Source organism: Pongo pygmaeus, chromosome 1, assembly GCF_028885625.2.
Source record: "Pongo pygmaeus isolate AG05252 chromosome 1, NHGRI_mPonPyg2-v2.0_pri, whole genome shotgun sequence".
NCBI classification, from domain to species: Eukaryota; Metazoa; Chordata; class Mammalia; order Primates; family Hominidae; genus Pongo; species Pongo pygmaeus.
In genome coordinates, this window is record NC_072373.2 from 94,457,338 (window position 1) to 94,480,097 (window position 22,760).

A 22,760-nucleotide genomic window follows, 5' to 3' on the forward strand; every position below is an offset into this window, starting at 1 on the left:
ACTTCAGAGGCTGAGGTGGGAGGATCAGGAGACTCACTGAAGCCCCAAGACATCCTAAAGGTTAGAAACCTTTAGCCTCGGCAGGGCGCGGTGGCTCACGCCTGTAATCTTACCACTTTGGGAGGCCGAGGCGGGTGGATCACCTGAGGTCAGGAGTTTGAGACCAGGCTGGCCAACATGGCCAAACTCTGTCTCTACTAAAAATACAAAACAACAACAAAAAATTAGCTGGGCGTGGTGGCGGGCGTGGTGGCGGGCACCTGTAATCCCAGCTACTTGGGAGGCTAAGGCAGGAGAATCGCTTGAACCCGGGAGGCGGAGAGTGCAGTTAGCCGAGATCGCGTCATTGCACTCCAGCCTGGGTGACCGAGCGAAACTCTCAAAAACAAACGAACAGACAAACAAACAAAAACCTTTAGCCTACAGAATCAACTCAAACTCCTCAGCATAGCATTCAAGGCCTTTCATCTTCTGGCCTCCCACTCCAGCCAGCTCAACCGTTAAGTACACAGATCCCAGAACAGGGTGCGCCATAACCTACGCTTGATCGCCTCTCCAGCACTCAACCGGCTTTTTTGCATCCCATTCTTAAACGCTCCAGCAAGATGAGCAGCTTATCTTCTTCGACCTTTGCTTAATATACAACTCTATCATACATATTTGCCTGCGTACCTGCCTTGCCACATTGAGAGTACTAGAATGGCAGGGCCTGCGGCTTATTCATCTTTTTATTTTTATATTCCCTGCTTGGTGCACAGAAATGAAGCAAACAAACAGAAATTCTCCAAATTATCTTTGCAACGAATCCTTTTCCTTTTCCTAAGTAACAGAAACGTGAAACGGGCAAAAGCCGCGGGAAGGCTGTCTCCCCAGACAGAAACTAGGACTCAACACAAACGTAGCGGAATTTGAGGAGAAACCTGTTTAATCTCCTGACTCATGCATATTGCCTTCTAGTCTAACAACATGCCCACGATAAAGATGGATTCGGCTAGCCCCGATTCCGCATTTATAGTAGGCATAGCAGCCATCTTTCTTAAGGGTAAGGCGCAACCCGGAAGATCACACCCTACCTGCTTCAGAAACGCTAGATGCCTTTAAATCATCGAGAGTCCAATCGAAATCGACATTTTCACCGGAACCGCTCGGCCTCACGACCGGAAAAGGCTGTGCGTAAGAGCGTTGGGGGCGGAAGTGACGAGGAGGTGGTAGTCGGGTAGTTGGCGGGTGGTTGAGTAGAACCGGTCGCCATGTCCGCGGGGAGCGCGACACATCCTGGAGCTGGCGGGTACGGCTTCAGGGGCGAGGGCATCGGAGCGAGCACTGGGGCGCAGGAGAGGCGGAGGGACCCTGAGAAGCTGCGTATAGGGTGGAGGGGCCCTTAAGTGGGAAGTAAAGGGCTGGACGTTTGGGGAGAAGGATCTTGAGCAGGCCTGGGGCCCTTAAAGGGCCGGCGGGGATCCGAAGGAGGAGGCAAACGGGGACTTTTGGAAGGGCGAGCCAAGGGGAAGGCGTAAACGAGAGCGTGTAGGATAGCGTGGAATCTTTCGATATAGGTGACAGTAGAAACGAAAGGTTTTGGGGGAAGGGTTGAAAATGGGGGTTTGTTAAATATAGCAATAATTAAGTAGAGGGGAGTTTTAGATTTGGAAGGTGATTCGGAGGTGTAAATGGAATATAATAGAGGGAAAATGGGGTGCTAAGGCGTAGTAAGGAAAGAATAACATATATGAAAGCTTTGGGGCCTAATGTTTTCCTTTTTCTCCACGTAGGCGCCGCAGCAAATGGGACCAACCAGCTCCAGCCCCACTTCTCTTCCTCCCGCCAGCGGCCCCAGGTGGGGAGGTCACCAGCAGTGGGGGAAGTCCTGGGGGCACCACAGCTGCTCCTTCAGGAGCCTTGGATGCTGCTGCTGCTGTGGCTGCCAAGATCAATGCCATGCTCATGGCAAAAGGGAAGCTGAAACCAACTCAGAGTGCTTCTGAGAAGGTATTTGAAGTTGAAGAGTCTCCACTAATTGTGAATTTAATAGTTGTTTTGCCGGGCGCGGTGGCTTACGCCTGTAATCCCAGCACTTTGGAAGGCCGAGGCGGGTGGATCACGAGGTCAGGAGTTTGAGACCAGCCTGACCTACATGGTGAAACCCTGTCACTACTGAAAATACAAAAATTAGTCGGGCATGGTGGTGCGCGCCTGTAATCAGCTACTCAGGAGGCTGAGGCAGGAGATCTGCTTGAACCCGGGAGGCGGAGGTTGCAGTGAGCCGAGATTGTGCCACTGCCCTCTAGCCTGGGCGACCCAATGAGACTCCATCTCAAAAAAAAAAAAAAAGTTGTTATCCTGTAATCACATAATAATTTGTGTTAGTAAAGGATAAATGGATGTAGTAGTTGAGAGATCATTTAGTTTTGGAATGTTCCAGAAGACATTTTGTTACAAATACATATTTACTAGGCATTTTTGATTGAGCTGATTACATTTATGGACCAAATACCTTGTCTTGTCCTTGTTCACTTAGGTGAACTTAAGCTCTATTTCCATAGTCATTTAAAGCAACATAACATGTTTTTAATATATGTGCTTTTTCCCTGAAGTCAAAAGAGTTCAGGTAATTCAAGTGAGCCCCATAGTGTCATCTCTAATTAGAACCTGTAGGGTTTTATTTATTTATTTATTTATTTTGACAGAGTCTCACTCTGTCACTCAGCCTGAAGTGCAGTAGTGGGGTGATCTCGGCTCACTACAACCTCTGTCTCCTGGGTTCAAGTGATTCTGCTGCCTCAGCCTCCCGAGTAGCTGGGATTACAGGTGCATGCCACAATGCCCGGCTAATTTTTTTTTGTATTTTTAGTAGACAGGGTTTCACCATGTTGACCAGGCTCATCTCTGCCTCCCAAAGTGCTGGGATTACAGGTATGAGCCACCATGCGCAGCCTATTGTTTGCAAAGATTGTGTGAGTCAGTCATCCATTTCTAAGGTTTATGAGGAAAAATTAAAAGCATCTTGACAAAGATGTAATGCTCCTTGTATATTAAGATTCTTAATACTGATTGAATCGTTTAAGCTCTTTTTTTTTCTTAAAATAATAATCTTTAGGTAGTTGATCTCAGCAGGATACATAAACACTGGATTTAGAATCATAAAACCTGAAAACCCAGAATCCACAGTTACTGGTTACATGGCTTTGGCATAATGAAACTCAGCTTTCTCGTTGGTAATATATACCTGCATTGTGTAGTGCAGTAGTCACTAGTCTCATGTGGCAATTTAAATTAAAATTAAGGGGCTGGGTGTGGTAGCTCACACCTGTAGTCCCAGCTCCTCTGTAATTCTTCTTGGATTCTTGGAAGGCTGAGGTGGAAAGATCACCTGAGCCTAGGAGCTTGAGGCTGCATTGAGCTGTCATTTTGCCATTGCACTCCAGCCTGAGCAACAGAGTGAGACCTTGTCTAAATAATAAAAATAATTAAATACTCTCAGGCTTCATAACTGTGAGCAATAAATTCCTGTTGTTTAAGCAAAAAGCAAAGCAAAACCAAAATACAATTTAAAATTTAGACCTTTAGTCACATTAGCCACCTGTCAAGTGCTCAAGAGACACATGTGGCTAATGGCTACCATATTGGACTGATAGACTAGAACCCCTGTCACCAAAAGTTCTCTTAGACAACATTGATAAGTACTATTAGAGGCGGCCATAAGGATTCATTGAGATGATAATGTAAATGAATACTATAAGGGGTTAAATAAAGGTAAGGTGATATTGTTAAGTTTGTATTTAGTTTTGCCTCCACATTTTAAAAATGTATTTAATGCACAAAGTAAACGACAGTATCTTACCTTGAGCAGATTTTCTAGACATAGGTTGGGGAGATAGGCCCCTGTAGTCCCAGCTACTCAGGAGGTTAAGGCGGGTGGGTGGATCACTTGAGGCCAGGAGTTCAAGACCAGCCTGGGCAACATGGTGAAACCCTGTCTCTACAGAAAATACAAAAACAATTAGCTAGGTGTGGTGCATGCCTGTGGTTCCAGGGTCTGGCTTGGTTGCCCAGGCAGTGACTGTGCAGTGGCACAGTCTCTTCCTCCCAGGCTCAGCCTCCCAAGTAGCTGCGACTACAGACGCATGCCACCATGCCCGGCTAATTTTTTTTATTTTTTGAAGAGATGGGTTTGCCAGGTTGCCCACCCTGCTTCAGCCTCCCAAAGTGCTGGCATTACAGGCATGAGCCTGTTTGGTTCGTTTGTTCATTCGTTCTTTTTTTTTTTTTTTTTTTTTCTGTGATAGCGTCTTGCTTTGTTGCCCAGGCTGGAGTTCAGTGGCGCAATCACTGCTTACTGCTGCCTCAGCCTCCTGAGTAGCTGGGACTACAGTCTCATGCCACCATGCCCAGCTAATGTTTTGTATTTTTTGTAGAGATGTGGTTTTGCCATGTTACCCAGACTGGTCTGAAACTCTTGGGCTCAAGCGATCCACCCTTCTCAGCCTCCTAAAGTGCTGGGATTACAGATGTGAGCCACCGGTCCCAGCCTTTTTTTGTAATTTATTTATTTATTTTTGAGACAGAGTTTTGCTCTTGTTTTCCCAGACTGGAGTGTGATGGCGTGATCTCGGCTCATTGCACCCTCTGCCTCTCAGCTTCAAGCGATTCTCCTGCCTGAGCCTCCGGAGTAGCTGGGATTACAGGCATGAACCACCACACCTGGCTAATTTTGTGTTTACTAGAGATGGGGTTTCACCGTGTTGACCGGGCTGGTCACGAACTCCTTGTAGTTTAAATTGAAAGAAACCGGATCAGGTTTTACCATCTTACTGGCTTTTCATTCTTCTTTGTTCTTCTGTAATAGAGTGAGGAATGATTAGTTAGATACAATTTAAGGGTTTTTGAGAGCTTTACAAGGATGGAATTAGTTGGATTTTATGTTAGGATTATAGGAGTGGCACAAAGACAACTTCCTATTGTATGCATGAGGTATATGTGTTGTATGCATTGCTCCTCTACCTTCTATTATGTTTTACTCCATGTACAGCCAACTAACTGAGCTATAGAGTATCATAACTTGGCCCTTTAATTTTCTTTTTGAAGGTTGTAGCTTCTAGTCCCTAGAGCTTCTGTAATTAGGTGGTCATAAAAATGCACATAGGGCCAAGGTCACAGAGAAATCTTGATTGTGGCCTTCAAGCAGATTGACTTTATTATTGACTTTATTTAGTGTCATTTTAGTGAGGTTTTTGTTTGCTTGTTAATTCGTTTATGAAGAATGACCAACTGTGTTTACAGGCAAATGAAGGGAAGGGTAGGGAGGTGTAGGACTTGGGAAAGGATAGTTGTACATTGGATGACTAAAAGGCTTTATCTCAGCTGGGCACAGTGGCTCATGCCTGTAATCCCAGCACTTTAGGAGGCCGAGGTGGGTGGATCACCTGAGGTCAGGAGTTTGAGACCAGCCTGGCCAACACGGTGAAACCCCATCTCTACTAAAAATCCGAAAATTAGCTGGGCTTGGTGGCTCATGCCTGTAATCCCAGCTACTCAGGAGGCTGAGGCAGGAGAATCATTTGAAATTGGGAGGCGGAGATTGTGGTGAGCTGGGATTGCGCCACTGCATTCCAGCCTGGGTGACAGAGTGAGACTTCATCTGAAAAAAAAAATTAAAAAAAAATAGACCAGGCACAGTGGCTCACACCTGTAATACCAGCACTTTGGCAGCTAAGGCGGGCGGATCACGAGGTCGGGCTTTTGAGACCAGCCTGACCAATATGGCAAAACCCCATCTCTACTATAAGTACAAAAATTAGCCGGGCATGGTGGTGCGCACCTGTAATCCCAGCTACTCAGGAGGCTGAGGCAGGAGAATTGCTTGAACCCAGGAGGCGGAGGTTGCAGTGAGCTGAGATCACACCACTGCACTCCATCCTGGGCGACAGACTCCATCTCAAAAAAATGAAAAAATAAAAAGTAAATAAATAAAAAAACAGAAGACTTCATCTCATCATAAAAACTTTTTAATCTAATTTGTCTTTTTTCTAGCTTCAGGCTCCTGGCAAAGGCCTAACTAACAATAAAAGCAAGGATGACCTGGTGGTAGCTGAAGTAGAAATTAATGATGTGCCTCTCACATGTAGGAATTTGCTGACTCGAGGACAGACTCAAGACGAGGTGAGGAGGCATTGAGACTCTTTGGGGAAGGTGGTGAGTGGATTAAGATAAAGAAGACCTCTAAATAGACAGGCGTCAGGTATTTATTAGTGGGTTTGGGTCATAGTCTCTAAAGTCAGGATTGGGTTTAATTTAACTTCAGAGGAAGATAATGAAATGGATATAAATGAATTCTCTGGGTTGGTTTGAGTAAGAAACCATGGAATCAAAATTTCAGATACAGGAGAGAATTTATTCCTTCTTTACTTTGTTGAATGAATGAATGGGAAGAAAATCTGTCTGCCATTGAAATCAACCAATTGCCACTTTTTTTTAATTGAACATTTCCTTTTTTAGATCAGCCGACTTAGTGGGGCTGCAGTATCAACTCGAGGGAGGTTCATGACAACTGAGGAAAAAGCCAAAGTGGGACCAGGGTGTGTATTCTCTTATTTTGTTTATGGAAGGGTTGGGTGTATGACTCACATTAGCCTCATGTTTTTCATCCTTAGGTAATACGTGTACACAATATTTGATTCGAGGTTTGAGGGGTATGTGTGTGCACACTCTATAGCAGAATTCTGGATATCAAACAGATACAAGATGTTGGGAGTTGTTTTTGGACTTTTATTTCACATTTAATGTTTTTATTGGAGGAAACAAATTATAGGAAAGTGTAAAAGAAGATACCACTAACATTTAATGTATATACTTTTTTTCTTCTTTCTGTCACATATGATCTGCAGAAATAATGTATATACTTCTTTTTTTTTTTTGAGATGGAGTCTTGCTCTGTTGCCCAGGCTGTAGTGCAGTGGCATGATCTCGGCTCGCTTTAAACTCTGCCTCCCGGGTTCATGCCATTCTCCTACCTCAGCCTCCCAAATTGCTGGGACTACAGGCGCCTGCCACCACACCCGGCTAATTTTTTGTATTTTTAGTAGAGATGGGGCTTCACTGTGTTAGCCAGGATGGTCTTGATCTCCTGACCTTGTGATCCGCCCGCCTCGGCCTCCCAAAGTGCTGGGATTACAGGCGTGAGCCACCACGCCCGGCCATGTATATACTTCTTAACTTTTTTCTGTGGAAATAGTTCCCCTCACAAATCGGCTCATTTTTTTTTTTTTTGTCTTTATGATGGTTATAGGTTGTGATTATTCAGGTAAAGACTTAATCTGTTTCATTTCATTCCTTCCATCATTCAGTGTTTGAGTTTCTCTTCACTGTCAGTTGATAGGTACTTAGGAAATGCAACATTTTTAACATTAGCTTAAACTACACAAAATAAGGTGGCAAAATTTAATTCCTACCCCAAGCCAAGAATTTATTTATTTATTTATTATTTATTTATTAGAGATGGAGTTTTTGCTCTTGTTGCCCAGGCTGGAGTGCAATGGCGCCATCTCGGCTCACTGCAACCTCTGCCTCCTGGGTTCAAGCAATTCTCTGGCCTCACCCTCCTGAGTAGCTGTGATTACAAGCATGCGCCACCACACCTGGCTAAATTTTGTATTTTTAGTAGAGATGGGGTTTCACGATGTTGGACAGGCTGGTCTCGAACTCCTGACCTCGCGTGGTCCCCCTGCCTTGGCCTCCCAAAGTGCTGGGATTACAGGCATGAGCCACCGTGCCCAGCCCCAAGAATGTATTTAAACTTTCTGTATGTATTGGTTGCTGTTTTGAACTTTGTCTTTAAAAAGTTATTTTTACCTGCTATTTTTTATTAACTGTGTATAGTTATTGATCACTTTATTATAATTTAAGTCCTCTTCACATTTAGAATCTAAATTATCAGTTGATGTGGGCCTTAAGAGGTTTCTCTATATGCATGATCAATCTTTCCCCCTTAATTTTTTTTGTGTGTGTGGGTTTTTTTTTTTTTTTTTTTTTTTTGAGACAGAGTCTCGTTCTGTTGCCCCGGCTGGAGTGCAATGGCATGATCTTGGGTCATTGCAACCTCCACCTCCTGGGTTCAAGTGATTCTTGTGCCTCAGCCTCCTGAGTAGCTGAGACTACAGGCGTGCCACCATGCCCGGCTAATTTTTGTAATTTCAGTAGAGATGGGGTTTTGCCATGTTGGCCAGGCTGGTCTCAAACTCTTGGCCTCATGTGATCTGCCCACCTCAGCCTCCCAAAGTGCTGGGATTACAGACATGAGCCACAGCACCCAGCTTGCCCCATTGATTTGGATAGACGAGACCACATTTGTTTATAACCTATTAGACAACCAGCAAAAAGGAATTCTGTTCTTAAATATTGGGTTATCTCAATAGACTGGAAAATAATGGTAGTAAATCCATAAGAACAGATTTGATCTGAAATCTGTGGGCCAGTTGACTTTTAAGATCAAGAAGTTTATTTTTTCCCCAGCTGTTAAAGCATGTTCTGAGACATTAGCTAGCAAAAACCCTTCTAATGTATATAGTCTCTTTTGGTTATTTGGAAGCTTGAAACATTACAAATTGACTCCAAAAAATGGTTTTGACCACACTGAGATCATCCTTTTTTGTTTCTCTTTATAGGGATCGTCCATTATATCTTCATGTTCAGGGCCAGACACGGGAATTAGTGGACAGTAAGTAATGTTTTTGGCTTACGTAGCACTTTCTGTGAAGAGCAAAGTACAGGGCTCTGTATAGCAAGTTGGCAAAGTGTCCCTGATGGCTGTTCTAACCCTTGTTCATGAACTATACACGAATTTGTATGGGAGTTTAGAGGGATTGAGAGCCGCATATTTGGGTAACGTATAAAGCAGATTTACGTGTGAGTAATTGAAAACTGGCCTGCCTGGGCACTAGTCAGTTCATTCCATTCAGTTTTGCTGTCTGTGTTTTTCCAAGGAGCTGTAAACCGGATCAAAGAAATTATCACCAATGGAGTGGTAAAAGCTGCCACAGGAACAAGTCCAACTTTTAATGGTGCAACAGTAACTGTCTATCACCAGCCAGCACCCATCGCTCAGTTGTCTCCAGCTGTTAGCCAGAAGCCTCCCTTCCAGTCAGGGGTATGTTTTGGGGAGGGATCATTAATAGCGTTATCATTTCTATAAAAATGACACGTGCTGGCCAGGCACAGTGGCTCATTCCTGTAATCCCAGCACTTTGGGAGGCCGAGGTGGGTGGATCATTTGAGGTCAGGAATTTGAGACCAGCCTGACCAACATGGTGAAACCCCGTCACAAACATTACCCGGGCATGGTGGCAGGCGCCTGTAACCCCAGCTACGTGGGAGGCTGAGGCAGGAGAATTGCTTGAACCCGGGAGGTGGAGGTTGCAGTGTGCTGAGACCATGCTACTGCACTCCAGCCTGGGCCACAGAGCAAGACTCCATCTCAAAAAAAAAAAAAAAAAAAGTGCCAAGTAATACATATAAAGAAAAAAAAATTGTGAAATTCCAAATTCCATTCCCAAAAGTTACCTGCCATAGGTATTCTGTTAGTGTGTTATCCAGCTCTCCATGGTATAATGAACACCTGATCACACATCTCTTCATATTGATATATTCTAGAAAGGAGATTGATAGAGCAGAAGGTATACATGTTGTACATATTGAAGTTAGTGGTTTTAATTTGTATTTGTAAACTTGATGACAACTGGAGGACTAAGAAGGCTGAGTCTGATGAAGCAAGACTTTGCTGATACATTCCTCCTAGAAAAAAGGGTTGGAGAGAGCAGCCTTCACTGAAGAGTATCACAGGGCTGACTGTACTACCCAACACTCTACCCCAGTTTTACAGGAGACTGTCTTTGCTATAATTTCTTATTGACTTATTTCAAAGATTGAGGATTTAATTATATATTCTCTGTTTAATCTGAAGTATTCTGTTCTTCCTACAGATGCATTATGTTCAAGATAAATTATTTGTGGGTCTAGAACATGCTGTACCCACTTTTAATGTCAAGGAGAAGGTGGAAGGTCCAGGCTGCTCCTATTTGCAGCACATTCAGATTGAAACAGGTGCCAAAGTCTTCCTACGGGGCAAAGGTTCAGGCTGCATTGAGCCAGCATCTGGCCGAGAAGCTTTTGAACCTATGTATATTTACATCAGGTATGGATGGATAGGGCAGGGGACATGTGAATTCTTGTCAACTTGTTGGTACAGTCAGGAGTGATTCAGAAGGAGCAAGAGAAAACTGGGTGTAATTAATAGTAACAAGGGATTTAGGTAAATGCTAGGAGTAATTACTTTATAATTAGTTAAAGAAATTGTAGAATTGGGGCACGGTGGCTCATGCCTGTAATCCCAACACTTCTGGAGGCCAAGGCGTAGGACCACTTGAGCCCAGGAGTTTGAGGCCAGCCTGGGCAACATAGCGAAACCCCATCTCTACAAAAAATTTTAAAAAATTGGGCGGGCACGGTGGCTCACACCTGTAATCCCAGCACTTTGGGAGGCCGAGGCGGGTGGATCACGAGGTCAGGAGATGGAGACCATCCTGGCTAACAAGGTGAAACCCCGTCTCTACTAAAAATAAAACAAAAAAAATCAGCCGGGTGTGGTGGCAGGCGCCTGTAATCCCAGCTACTCAGGAGGCTGAGGCAGGAGAATGGCGTGAACCCGGGGGGTGGAGCTTGCAGTGAGCCGAGATTGTGCCACTGCACTCCAGCCTGGACGACAGAGCGAGACTCCATCTCAAAAAAAAAAAAAAATTAGCCAGGTGTGATGGTGTACACCTGTAATCCCGGCTGCTCAGTAGGCTGAGGCAGGATGGCTTGAGCCCAGGAGATTAAGGCTGCAGGTAGCTGTGTTTGCACCACTGCACTCCAGACTGGGTGACTGAGTGAGACCCTGTCTTAAAAAAAAAGCCAGGCGTGGTGGCTCACACCTGTAATCCCAGCACTTTGGGAGGCCATAGCAGGCGGATCACTTGAGGTCAGGAGTTCAAGACTACCCTGGCCAACATGGTGAAACCCTGTCTCTACTAAAAGTACAAAAATTAGCCAGGTGTGGTGGCAAGCATCTATAATCCCAGCTACTCAGCAGGCTGAGGTAGGAGAATTGCTTGAACCCCGGAGGCGGAGGTTGCAGTGAGCTGAGACTGCGCCATTGCACTCCAGCCTGGGCAACAGAGCAAGACTCCATCTCAAAAAAAAAAAAAAAAAAAGAGAAATTATTGAATTAGGAGACGGAATTGTCTCTTTAGTATTCAAGTCCTTTGGTTTTGTACAAGTCTGTACAAAAGTGAATCTTTGCCTGTAATCCCAGCACTTTCAGGGCCGAGGCGGGCGGATCACAAGGTCAGGAGATTGAGACCATCCCGGCTAATATGGTGAAATTCCGTCTCTACTAAAAATAAAACAAAAAAAATTAGCCAGGCATGGTGGCGGGCACCTGTAGTGCCAGCAACTCGGGGGCTGAGGCAGGAGAATGGCATGAACCCGGGAGGCGGAGCTTGCAGTGAGCTGAGATGGCGCCACTGCACTCCAGCCTGGGCGACAGAGCAAGACTCTGTCGCCTCCTGCCTCAGCGTCCCAAGTAGCTGGGACTATAGGCACCCGCCAACATGCCTGGCTAATTTTTTGTATTTTTAGTAGAGACGGGGTTTCACCGTGTTAGCCAGGCTGGTCTCGATCTCCTGACCTCGTGATCTGCCTGTTTTGGCCTCCTAAAGTGCTGGGATTACAGGCGTGAACCACCACGTCCGGCCAAAAAAAAGCAAATCTTAAAGTGAGCTGTGATAAGTCTGAAATAATTTTCATTTAAACCTATGTCAATATTAATACATTTTATAGTAATTTTATGAACTTTAAACATTTTTATATCAAGAAGTACCATTACTCAGAGAAAGACTAATAAAATATTTGTGGTAATGATAGTAGTTATATCTTGAAAGACTTACGTTTTGTGTTTCTGTTTTGTGATTTTCAGAGGCCTAGATTTGAGCTACAGTGAATGTATTAATGTAGATTTGTAAAATAGCATGAAAAATGAAAGCAGAATTCTGCATCTTTTATTTATTTTTCTCTCCTTTGAATTCCTGGTTATTTCTTTGCAGTCACCCCAAACCAGAAGGCCTGGCTGCCGCCAAGAAGCTTTGTGAGAATCTTTTGCAAACAGTGAGTTGTATTTGTCTGATACTCATTCAGAAGAGCAATTGCCATTTTGGAGTATGTCTTAGCCATTTCTTTCACCTGTTTAGTTTCCTAGTACTGCTATAACAAGTTATGGCAGTTGGGTGGCTTAAAATAACACAAATTTATTCTATCACAGTCCAGGAAGCAGAGTCCGAAATCAAGGTGCTGGAAGAATTGGTTCCTTCTGGAGTCTTTGAGAGAGAAATCATCCCATGCCTCTCCTCTCTCCTAGCACCTGGTCATTGTGTTGGTTTTCTTTGGCTTGTATTAGCGTAACTCCAGTCTGAAGTAAGGGTAGAGCTATAATAATTTAAAACCAGTTAGACATGTTTGGGGGATGATTGCTCATTTGATTATGCATTCTTTTTATTCTATAAACAACCAAAAGTTAAACGTTAGGACTGTCTTTATAGCACTTAGAGGAAATCAGGTTTTGAACTGAATATGTTCAACTTTGTGTTCTCTGGTGCCTTATTGGATAGCTCATGGTTGGTTTTTTTGTTTGTTTGTTTTTTTACTTTTGTACGTATCACCTGATTTACCAACCCTTGTACTGGATAATTTTCTTGACTGTTTCCCATCTTTGTTGGTACTTGAGGTTATGGACTTAATAATATATAGGAAGGAAGTATGAGGAAAATACTAAACCCTCACTAAATGTGAGCTCCTTGAGGAAAAGTCACCCAGTAAATGTGAATGAATGAGGTCTCACCAGTTATACTAACAACTTGGAAATTTCCTAGTTACTTAATTTCTGTGGCTTTCTAAATGATTTTATACCCCAGAATTGAGTATGGTTTAGGGGATTTAGGATTATTTGTGCTCCTAATTCCCAAAATTGGCTTAATAATTTATAGATCTGCCTTATTAAAATGTTGAGGTGGGTTGGACGTGGTGGCTCATGCCTGTAATCCCAGCACTTTGAGAGGCCAAGGCGGGCGGATAACGAGGTCAGGAGTTCGAGACCAGCCTGGCCAACATAGTGAAACCCCCATCTCTACCAAAAATACAAAAACTAGCTGGGTGCGGTGGCACGCGCCTGTAGTCCCAGCTACTTGGGAGGCTGAAGCAGGAGAATCGCTTAAACCTTGAAGGTGGAGGTTGCAGTGAGCTGAGACAACGCCATTGCATTGTAGCCTGGATGACAGAGTGAGACTGTCTCAAAAAAAAAAAAAAAAAGCTTGCAGTGATATGAGATCGCGCCACTGCACTCCAGCCTGGGTGACAGAACGAGACTCTGTCTCACAAAAAAAAAAAAAAAATGTAGGTTAAACAAGTTTAAATTTGATTGGAACATTGGTAGATATATTTTAATTCCTAATGGCTTTGGTCCTAGAATTATGTAATCAGACCCTTGTAAATGCACAGCTTCGGCTGTCCCATGTTAATTTGTTTCCCCCTCTCTTTCAGGTTCATGCTGAATACTCTAGATTTGTGAATCAGATTAATACTGCTGTACCTTTACCAGGTGTGTACATCTTGAAGTGTTTAAAAAATATTTTGCTAGTGATAGTTATGTGTAACTATGATACTTGAGGCTAGACTGTGCCAGGGCACTATTAATGTTCCCTTTAATTTAGGGTAATTTGGAAAGCCATTCATGCCTCAGTATTTTTCTTCCCTAGATATTAAGTTTAATATTCAGCTAAATTGTCTCATTCTGCTGCAGCTGATTAAACACTTTTTTTCTTCCCCCTCAGGCTATACACAACCCTCTGCTATAAGTAGTGTCCCTCCTCAACCACCATATTATCCATCCAATGGCTATCAGTCTGGTTACCCTGTTGTTCCCCCTCCTCAGCAGCCAGTTCAACCTCCCTACGGAGTACCAAGCATAGTGCCACCAGCTGTTTCATTAGCACCTGGAGTCTTGCCGGCATTACCTACTGGAGTCCCACCTGTGCCAACACAATACCCGATAACACAAGTGCAGCCTCCAGCTAGCACTGGACAGGTAGGATGTCAGGATATGCAACAACATATTACTGAATTTAGGAAAAACTGGGGAAAGAGGGGAAGTAGTGGCATTCCAGAAATAAATCATGTGATGTGGAATGTCTTTTTCCTACTGTCTTCTGTGTTCCTACCAACAACCTACCTGAATATTTTGGATTAGTGTGTATGTGTGTATGTCATCCTAAAGTTTATATTTTCACAAGTCTTGCACACCAAATAGCTGTTTACAAAGTGGGGATGGTGGGCACACTTGCTATAAAGGGTCAGATGGCAAATATTTTAGGCTTTAAGGGCCATACATTCTCTGTCACAACTATCACACTTGGTGGTTGTAGTGCAGAAGCAGCCCATGGATAATACCTCAATGAATAAGCATAGCTGTTGTACTCCAGTAGAACTTTATTTACAAAACAGGTGGCAGGCCACAGTCATAGTTTGCCATACCCTTGGCCATTGTTTGCCTAACCTTACCTTTGCAGTGTTAACAAAGTCTTCAAGGAGAATGGGGCTACCTTCACCACACCTTTCAGTGATTGGAACTGAGTTAGCATTTCAAATCTTAGAAGGAAACATAATCTCAGCATTTGGAGAGGCCGAGGCAGGAGGATTGCTTTAGCGCAGTTTGAGACCAGCCTAGGCAACATAGTGAGACTCCATCTCTACAAAAAAATTAGCTGGACATGGTGGCACATACCTGTATTTCAGCTACTTAAGAGGCTGAGATGGAAGGGTCCCTTGAGCCTAGGAGGTCATGGATGCAGTGAACCAAGATGGTGCCAGTGCACTCCAGCCTCAGTGACAGAGTGAGACTGTGTCTCAAAAAAAATTAAAAAAAGCAACAGTATGTAAGAGATATATAAACTTTTCAAACGTAAGGATTATAAATGCTGGTGTGTTTCTTTTATAACTTAAGAAATGTATACTTAAAAAAATTTTTTTTTTTGAGACGGAGTCTTGCTCTGTTGCCCAGGCTGGAGTGCAGTGGCGCATCTCGGCTCACTGCAAGCTCCGCCTCCCAGGTTCACGCCATTCTCCTGCCTCAGCCTCCCAAGTAGCTGGGACTACAGGCACCCACCACCACGCCTGGCTAATTCTTTTGTATTTTTAGTAGAGATGGGGTTTCACCTTGTTAGCCAGGATGGTCTTGATCTCCTGACCTCATGATCCAACTGCCTCTGCCTCCCCAAGTCCTGGGATTACGGGTGTGAGCCATCACGCCTGGCCACAATTTCTTAAATCATGAAAGTAGAATTTTAGGAAAAGAGTAGATGTCCGGATAATAATCTGGATGGATTATATAGTGGTCTTGGAGGCAGGGGAGAGACTTAATGAGAGCATGGTAATGGATTTATGGTGGGTCCTTCTCTGTGGGCCTCTCATAGTGTACCCATGCCAGAGTAAATGGCAGCCTCGAACCATTGCCCAGCCCCCTTACCTGTGGGCTGTGAGCACTGAAGGGGGTTGCACAGTGTATAACAAAAAAGCTATGAACTAAATTTTATTCGTGGTCCCTAGTCAAATTTATTTTATTTTATTTATTTATTTTATTTTTACTTATTTTTTTTATTATTATTTTTTGAGATGGAATCTCGTTCTGTCGCCCAGGCTAGAGTGCAGTGGCGCCATCTTGGCTCACCGCAAGCTCCGCCTCCCAGGTTCATGGGATTCTCCTGCCTCAGCCTCCCGAGTAGCTGGGACGACAAGCGCCTGCCACCACGCCTGGCTAATTGTTTTGTATTTTTGGTGGAGATGGGGTTTCACCTTGTTAGCTAGGATGGTTTCGATCTCCTGATCTTGTGATCCGCCCACCTCAGACTCCCAAAGTGCTGGGATTATAGGCGTGAGCCACCATGCCTGGCCTTATTTATTTTATTTTGAGACAGAATCTCACTCTGACACCCAGGCAGGAGTGCAGTGGTGTGATCTTGGCTCACTGCAACCTCCACCTCCTGGGTTCAAGTGATTGTCCTGCCTCAGCCTCCCGAGTAGCTAGGATTACAGGCACATGCCACCACGCCCAGCTAATTTTTGTTATTTTTAGTAGAGATGGGGTTTCACCGTTTTGGCCAGGCTGGTCATGAACTCCTGACCTCAGGTGATCCGTGGCCTCGGACTTCCAAAATGCTAGGATTACGGTGCAAGGATTACAGGCATAAGCCACCGTGCCTGGCCAAAATTATTTTAATTTTTATATTTAGACAGCTCTGTAGGTCTCTACTTTTGAGGGTCAGTCCTTTGTAATTGGGAAGCAATACAGCAGAGTGGTTAAAAGCAGGGAGTTAAGGCGGCCGCAGTGGCTCATGTACCTGTAATCCCAGCACTTTGGGAGGTTGGGGCGGGTGGATCACTTGAGGTCAGGAGTTCAAGACCAGCCTGGTCAACATGGTGAAACCCTGTCTCTGCTAAAAATACAAAAATTAGCTGGGCGCGGTGGCGGGCACCTGTAATCCCATCTACTTGGGAGGCTGAGGCAGGAGAATTGCTTGAGCCCAGGAGTCAGAGGTTGCAGTGAGCCGAGATCGCATCACTGCACTCCAGCCTGGGTGACAAGCAAAACTCAAAAAAAAAAACCAAACAAACTGGGAGTTAGAATTAGATTGACAGGGTTGATCTTGTTTTCCCATTTTTGAGCTGTGTGATATTGGGATGTAGCTTGACCTGTCTAGGGTTTGGTTTTCCTTAGATGTAAAATGGGTACAGTGATAAAAATCTCAGAGGTTTGCAAGGATTAAGTAAGATGATCCAATCTGTCAATAAATGTTAGCTGTGTTATTAATAGTCAGCCACCTTACAACGTTTTAGTCAGTGATAGACTGCACATATGATGCTTACCCTATAAAATTATAGTAGCATATTTTTACTGTACCTTTTCTACATTTAGATACACAAATACCATTGTGTTACAGCATTCCGTACAGTAATATGCTATACAGGATTGTAGCCTAGAAGAAGTAGGCCATATCATATAGCCTAGGTGTGTAGTAGGCTAATTTCATCTAAGTTTGTATAAGTACACATTTGTTCAATGACAAAATCGCCTTGCAGTGCGTTTCTCAAAACATATTCCCACTCGGCGTAGTGGCTCACACCTTTAATCCCGGCACTTTGGGAAGCTGAGACAGACGATCACAAGTACAAAAAAAATTAGTTGTGCATGGTGGCACGTGCCTATAGTCCCTCAGCAGGCTGAGGCAAGAGAATCGCTTGAACCTGGTAGGCAGAGGTTGTAGTGAGCCGAGTTGGCACCACTGCACTCCAGCCTGGGAGACAGAGCAAGACTGAGACTCTGTCTCAAAAACAAAACAAAACACGTATTACCATTGCTAAGCAACGCATGGCTGTTTAGAGTTTTCTCTTCAGACCTGCCTATTCTTCTGTAATACATACTGTCTTCTGATACCCCTTATTCCTTTTTGGAACAACATCTTCAAACATTAGACTTAATCTTGACATAGTAACTTAGTAATAACTAAGGGAGTGAAAGATGAAATTGCTTCTTCCACAAGCATTAGCAGCATTTATAAATAACAGAAAGCTTATTACAGAAAGCTAATCATGTTGACTGTCAGTGGTTGGAGTTCTGTTTGTTAATGGTCATGTTTGCTCCTAGTAGCCCAAATGCATAACAGAGTTTTCTTAAAAGTTCAAAGCACTGTATATAGGTTGTCAATTTCATGTTTCCCTAGGATGAAGGTGAGAAGGCTAGGTGATACTGTTACCAAATTATACATGAAGGAAACTAAGGACCTGAAGATGCAAAATTCATATGATACTTATTGATCCTTAAAGTATATTGTAATCATTGTTTACTTATTCCTTGGGCATTCTCACACTTTTTTTCTTCCTTGGTTTGTTTTGGTCCCAGAGTCCGATGGGTGGTCCTTTTATTCCTGCTGCTCCTGTCAAAACTGCCTTGCCTGCTGGCCCCCAGCCCCAGCCCCAGCCCCAGCCCCCACTCCCAAGTCAGCCCCAGGCACAGAAGAGACGATTCACAGAGGAGCTACCAGATGAACGGGAATCTGGACTGCTTGGATACCAGGTTAAATAAAATACCCTGTTTTCCTATCTTCATCTTATTCTTCTACTGTATTCTCCCCTTAAAAAAGATAAATTCACATCATTCTCCCAGTACTAGGATTTCTGCTTTCTGGAATTCATTTTGGTTAGGTTTTTTATCCTATTCAACAGACTCTTGAAAGCCTCTGAGAGTTCTTACTTTCTTATACATTTCACTCAAAGCTCTTGATCTGCCAGTATGTGGTTTGTATTTAAAACCTTGGCTTTCAATGGTGCTCTCTCTTTTACCCTCCACCTAAAAAAGAGAGTGATATCTCCCTTCAGTCTCCCCACCCCTCAAGACTGCTAGAAAAGGAGTGATTCTGTACATGTAATTGTAAAGTTAGCCACTAAAGTTAAAAAGATTCTTAATTTGTAGTTTTGGTGCAATTTTATCAGAAGTACCTTTCCATTTTGCCAGAATCCTTGAATCATTCTTTAAACCAAAGCATTTTTTTATAATTTCTAGCTAGGTTTATAGAAACTAGTGGAGCTATGGGCAGTCAGTTAAAAACAGGCCATAGATAGCATAATGAATTATAACACCCCTGTCCAAGTCCTATAGAGAAAAAAAAATCCCTACTTTTGACTACAGTTACACAGCAAATCCCAAAGAGCTTTGTAGTAGTTTAACTTACTACAACTTATCAGAAAGATGAGGCACTTGACAGTTACATTAAGGAGCTAAAGTCAATACGGCAGTTGTAGATTTGCTAATGCCACTGTATTTTTCTGCTCATAGCATGGACCCATTCATATGACTAATTTAGGTACAGGCTTCTCCAGTCAGAATGAGATTGAAGGTGCAGGATCGAAGCCAGCAAGTTCCTCAGGCAAAGAGAGAGAGAGGGACAGGTAAGTTGGAATAATTAGGCAAATGTGTTCAGATGTTATTTGTTTGCACCATTAGTGAGAGTAATGATCATTGCTATGAGCTTAAGTATTCTGAAACTGAAATGAAATCTTTGAATCAAATATGCTTCTGTTTGTTGTAATTGATGCAATGAAGTAAAATATAATGATAGGACTTTTACAGACTTAGAAGCAGTTATACTCGGCTTTGAATAATTTATTACTTGTTCAGACATCTTTCTTGACTTCCATTGTCTGCATCTTAGCCATTTTCCTAAGGGTAGACAGTAACAGAAATGTTATATAATTCAGCTATTTTTGCTACTTTAGAGTCATTAGAATATCATGGATGGAAGTACATGAATGTGGGAGTTCAGCCTGCCACACAGTGCTTGAATTTTCTTTTCTTATGTTAGTATATTAACCTTCATAAGAAAGGAGCTGATATCTTTCTATAACAGTTCATTCGATTTTTGTCATAGCAGTTGCTGTGTAGACAGGCCTTATACTTTTATAAAGGGGCTGGGGGAAGGTGGAAGGGGTTGAAATTAATGGTTAAAATGAATTTGAAGGATTGTCTGCAGACGTAATTGCACTTCTAATCCACTGGATAAGTTAAGAAAATATAAATTGTCTGAAAGAAAGTTTCATTTTGTTTTTCAATAGGCAGTTGATGCCTCCACCAGCCTTTCCAGTGACTGGAATAAAAACAGAGTCCGATGAAAGGAATGGGTCTGGGACCTTAACAGGGAGCCATGGTGAGTGTGGTGTAGCTGGGGGAACAGGGGAGTGACTAACTAAGGCTGGTCTAAAACTATTAGTTTTCTCAGCCGGGCGCGGTGGCTCACGCCTGTAATCCCAGCACTTTGGGAGGCCAAGATGGGCGGATAACCTGAGGTCAGGAGTTTGAGACCAGCGTGGCTAACACGGTGAAACCTCGTCTCTACTAAAAATAGAAAAATTAAGCTGGGCATGGTGGTGCATGCCTGTAATTCCAGCGACTTGGAAGGCTGAGGCAGGAGAATCGCTTGAACTTGGGAGGTGGAGGTTGCAGTGAGCCGAGATCACACCACTGCATTCCAGCCTGGGCAATAGCGTGAGACTCTGTCTCAAAGAAAGAAAGAAAATAGTTTCTAAAAAATTGTATACAGACAACCTTTTATTTCCAACAAACGTGTGTCGAGAGAGAGAAAATAGTTTAAAAAAATTGTATACAGACAACCTTTCCTTTCCAACCAACGTGTGTGGAGAGAAAATAGTTTTAAAAAAAATTGTATACAGACAGCCTTTCATTTCCAACCAACGTGTGTCGAGACAGAGAAAATAGTTTTAAAAAAATTGTATATAGACAACCTTTTGTTTCCAACCAACGTATACCTAGAAAAGAGTTAATCGACTTATTTTATACATAGCACCAGTGAATACTAATGAGTGGTAGGTCATTTCAAAATCCTGTTGCCTATGTTGTGTGAATACCAGGAGGTCATCTGATACGGACTTAATAAAGGTTGATTTTGCTTTATATTGGGAGCTGAGCCACACCTCCCCTTATAGCTCTATTTGGTCAGTTTGTGGCTGTTAGGAAAATGTTGCTTTTTAGCATTCCAGAACTCTAAATCCTGTAGAGGTACATGGGATATTTTGTTCTTTGCCTGTACTCATAAAAATGAACAGAAGAAAATACGTTTTTTTCTTTTCTTAACTTCTTTTCTTTTAACTCTTTAAAAGGTGAAATATCAGCCCTCAAGAGACTCACTTGCTAACTTTCCTTTTTTTCTTTTTTTTCTTTTTTTTGTGTTTCTTTTTTCTTTCTCTGTTTTCTTACATGGTTCTGGTGGATTCACATTTGCTGATGCTGGTGCTGTTTTTCGTGTGATCTTCAACGTTTTTGGGTGACCATTGACCCTGTGACCTCAAAATGGTGTCCAACTAACCACTTAAAATTAACATCTTTTTTTTTAATTAACGAATTTATGGTATTTTTTTTTTTCCCTTGGTGGGGATGGGGTTGGGGTTGTTTTTCTCTATTCTAGATTATCCAGCCAAGAAGATGAAAACTACAGAGAAGGGATTTGGCTTGGTGGCTTATGCTGCAGATTCATCTGATGAAGAGGAGGAACATGGAGGTCATAAAAATGCAAGTAGTTTTCCACAGGGCTGGAGTTTGGGATACCAATATCCTTCATCACAACCACGAGCTAAACAACAGATGCCATTCTGGATGGCTCCCTAGGAAACAGTGGAACAGAGTTTTGACCCTCAGTGACTCTTCTTAGCAATAATGCATGCATTTGATTTAACAAGACTCTGGGGCCTGTGCTGGGAACCATCTTGGACCTTTGCAGAAGTTAGAGATTCAGTACCCCCCTTTCTTAAAGGGGTTCCTTAATAACAACAACAAAAATCCTTATTTCTGCGGTGGCATAGAATCTGTTAAAATTTAATTAGAATCACAAATTTATCTCAGAGGCTTTTTAACAGTTGGTGAAATGTGCTTGTCCAACAAAGCATCCTAACAGGGTTGTTCCCATACACATTTGACCTGGTCAGCCTTTTCCAAATGAATAGCCCCAATTCTGACATAAAGGAAGTTTTATTTGTATTTTACTACTGTTTGGTCAATTTTGATATATAACTGGTTACAAACAGGGCCTTACTATTTATTAGTGGGGAAATGATTTTAAGACCGTCCTTTTCAGTATTTAATTCTGATAGATCTGCATCCCTGTTTCGTTTTGGATTATTTCTGTTTTGGAAAATGCTGTCTCATTTAAAACTGTTGGATATAGCTGGATCCTGGATAGGAAAATGAAGTTATTTTTTCATTGTGTTTTTTAACTGGGGTGATCCAAAGCTGGCACCTTCAGGCACATTGGTCTCATAGCCATTACTGTTTTTATTGCCCTTCTAAGATCCTGTCTTCAGCTGGGTCAGAGAAAACTTCTTGACTAAAACTGGTCAGAACTCATCACAGAAATGAAATACAGTGGTCTCTCTCTCCCAGAACTGGTTGCAGCTAAAATAGAGAGATCTGACTGCTGGCTATAGGATTTTGGACTTAATGACTGAAATTGCAACTTGTCCTTTTTCTTGGCATTACAGGTTTTGCCAAAAGAACTTTTTTTGTATCAAATATTGATGTGTGAAAGTGAAGGAGCTAGTCTGCTGAACCAGGAATAGTTTGAGATATTGAACTGTCATTTTTGCACATTTGAATACTTTGCAGGCTGGCTTTGTATAAACTTATCCTCTGGTTTCCTATATGTTGTAAATATTTAGACCATAATTTCATTATAAATAAATCTATAAATACTCTGCTTGTGGTTTCTCTGTTTTCTTCCACAACCCATCCATACACTAAAATTCATAAACTTTTTTATTCATAGCACAATACAACTATAACATTACCAGAAAAATACATATACAGACCCCAAGGTTTGCATATAGTTCCAAGAGTTATGTAACTGCAAAATGTACCCTTAAAGTTCAAATGAAAATGTTAAGAATTATTATGCTGGATATTTTCCATTTTCATATTTTAACCCTCCTTTATTTAACAGGGTATTAAAAGGACTTTATGAATGAAGCAGGTTTTAAAGGAAATATGTTATTCTTGGAAAGCCATTTTTTTTTTTTTTGAGATGGAGTCTCTGTCACCCAGGCTGGAGTGGAATGGTGCAGTC

General features: G+C 42.6%; 1 protein-coding gene and 2 non-coding genes across 4 annotated transcripts; all 3 read left to right on the forward strand.

Moving 5' to 3' along the window:
• The first annotated feature begins 1,175 nt into the window (after positions 1-1,175).
• KHDC4 (KH domain containing 4, pre-mRNA splicing factor) lies at positions 1,176-22,392 on the forward strand. Of its 2 annotated transcripts, XM_054458272.2 has the most exons (14): positions 1,176-1,288; positions 1,773-1,989; positions 6,031-6,159; positions 6,496-6,575; positions 8,661-8,713; positions 8,979-9,142; positions 9,975-10,186; positions 12,135-12,195; positions 13,624-13,681; positions 13,914-14,167; positions 18,035-18,208; positions 18,968-19,080; positions 19,744-19,835; positions 21,111-22,392. In XM_054458272.2, exons 1-14 carry the CDS (start codon positions 1,251-1,253, stop codon positions 21,308-21,310), a joined length of 1,845 nt encoding a protein of 614 aa, XP_054314247.1. In that variant the 5' UTR covers positions 1,176-1,250; the 3' UTR covers positions 21,311-22,392. The 2 variants fall into 2 exon arrangements, with proteins under 2 accessions (XP_054314247.1, XP_054314250.1); XM_054458275.2 differs by having other exon boundaries at positions 1,177-1,288; positions 18,996-19,080; positions 19,744-22,392.
• LOC129023871 (small Cajal body-specific RNA 4) lies at positions 9,730-9,858 on the forward strand. The gene has a single exon (XR_008496962.1). It is a non-coding gene; the product is annotated as a small Cajal body-specific RNA 4 (non-coding RNA).
• On the forward strand, positions 15,504-15,640 carry LOC129023835 (small nucleolar RNA SNORA42/SNORA80 family). Its single transcript, XR_008496943.1, has one exon. It is a non-coding gene; the product is annotated as a small nucleolar RNA SNORA42/SNORA80 family (small nucleolar RNA).
• Positions 22,393-22,760: the final 368 nt, after the last annotated feature.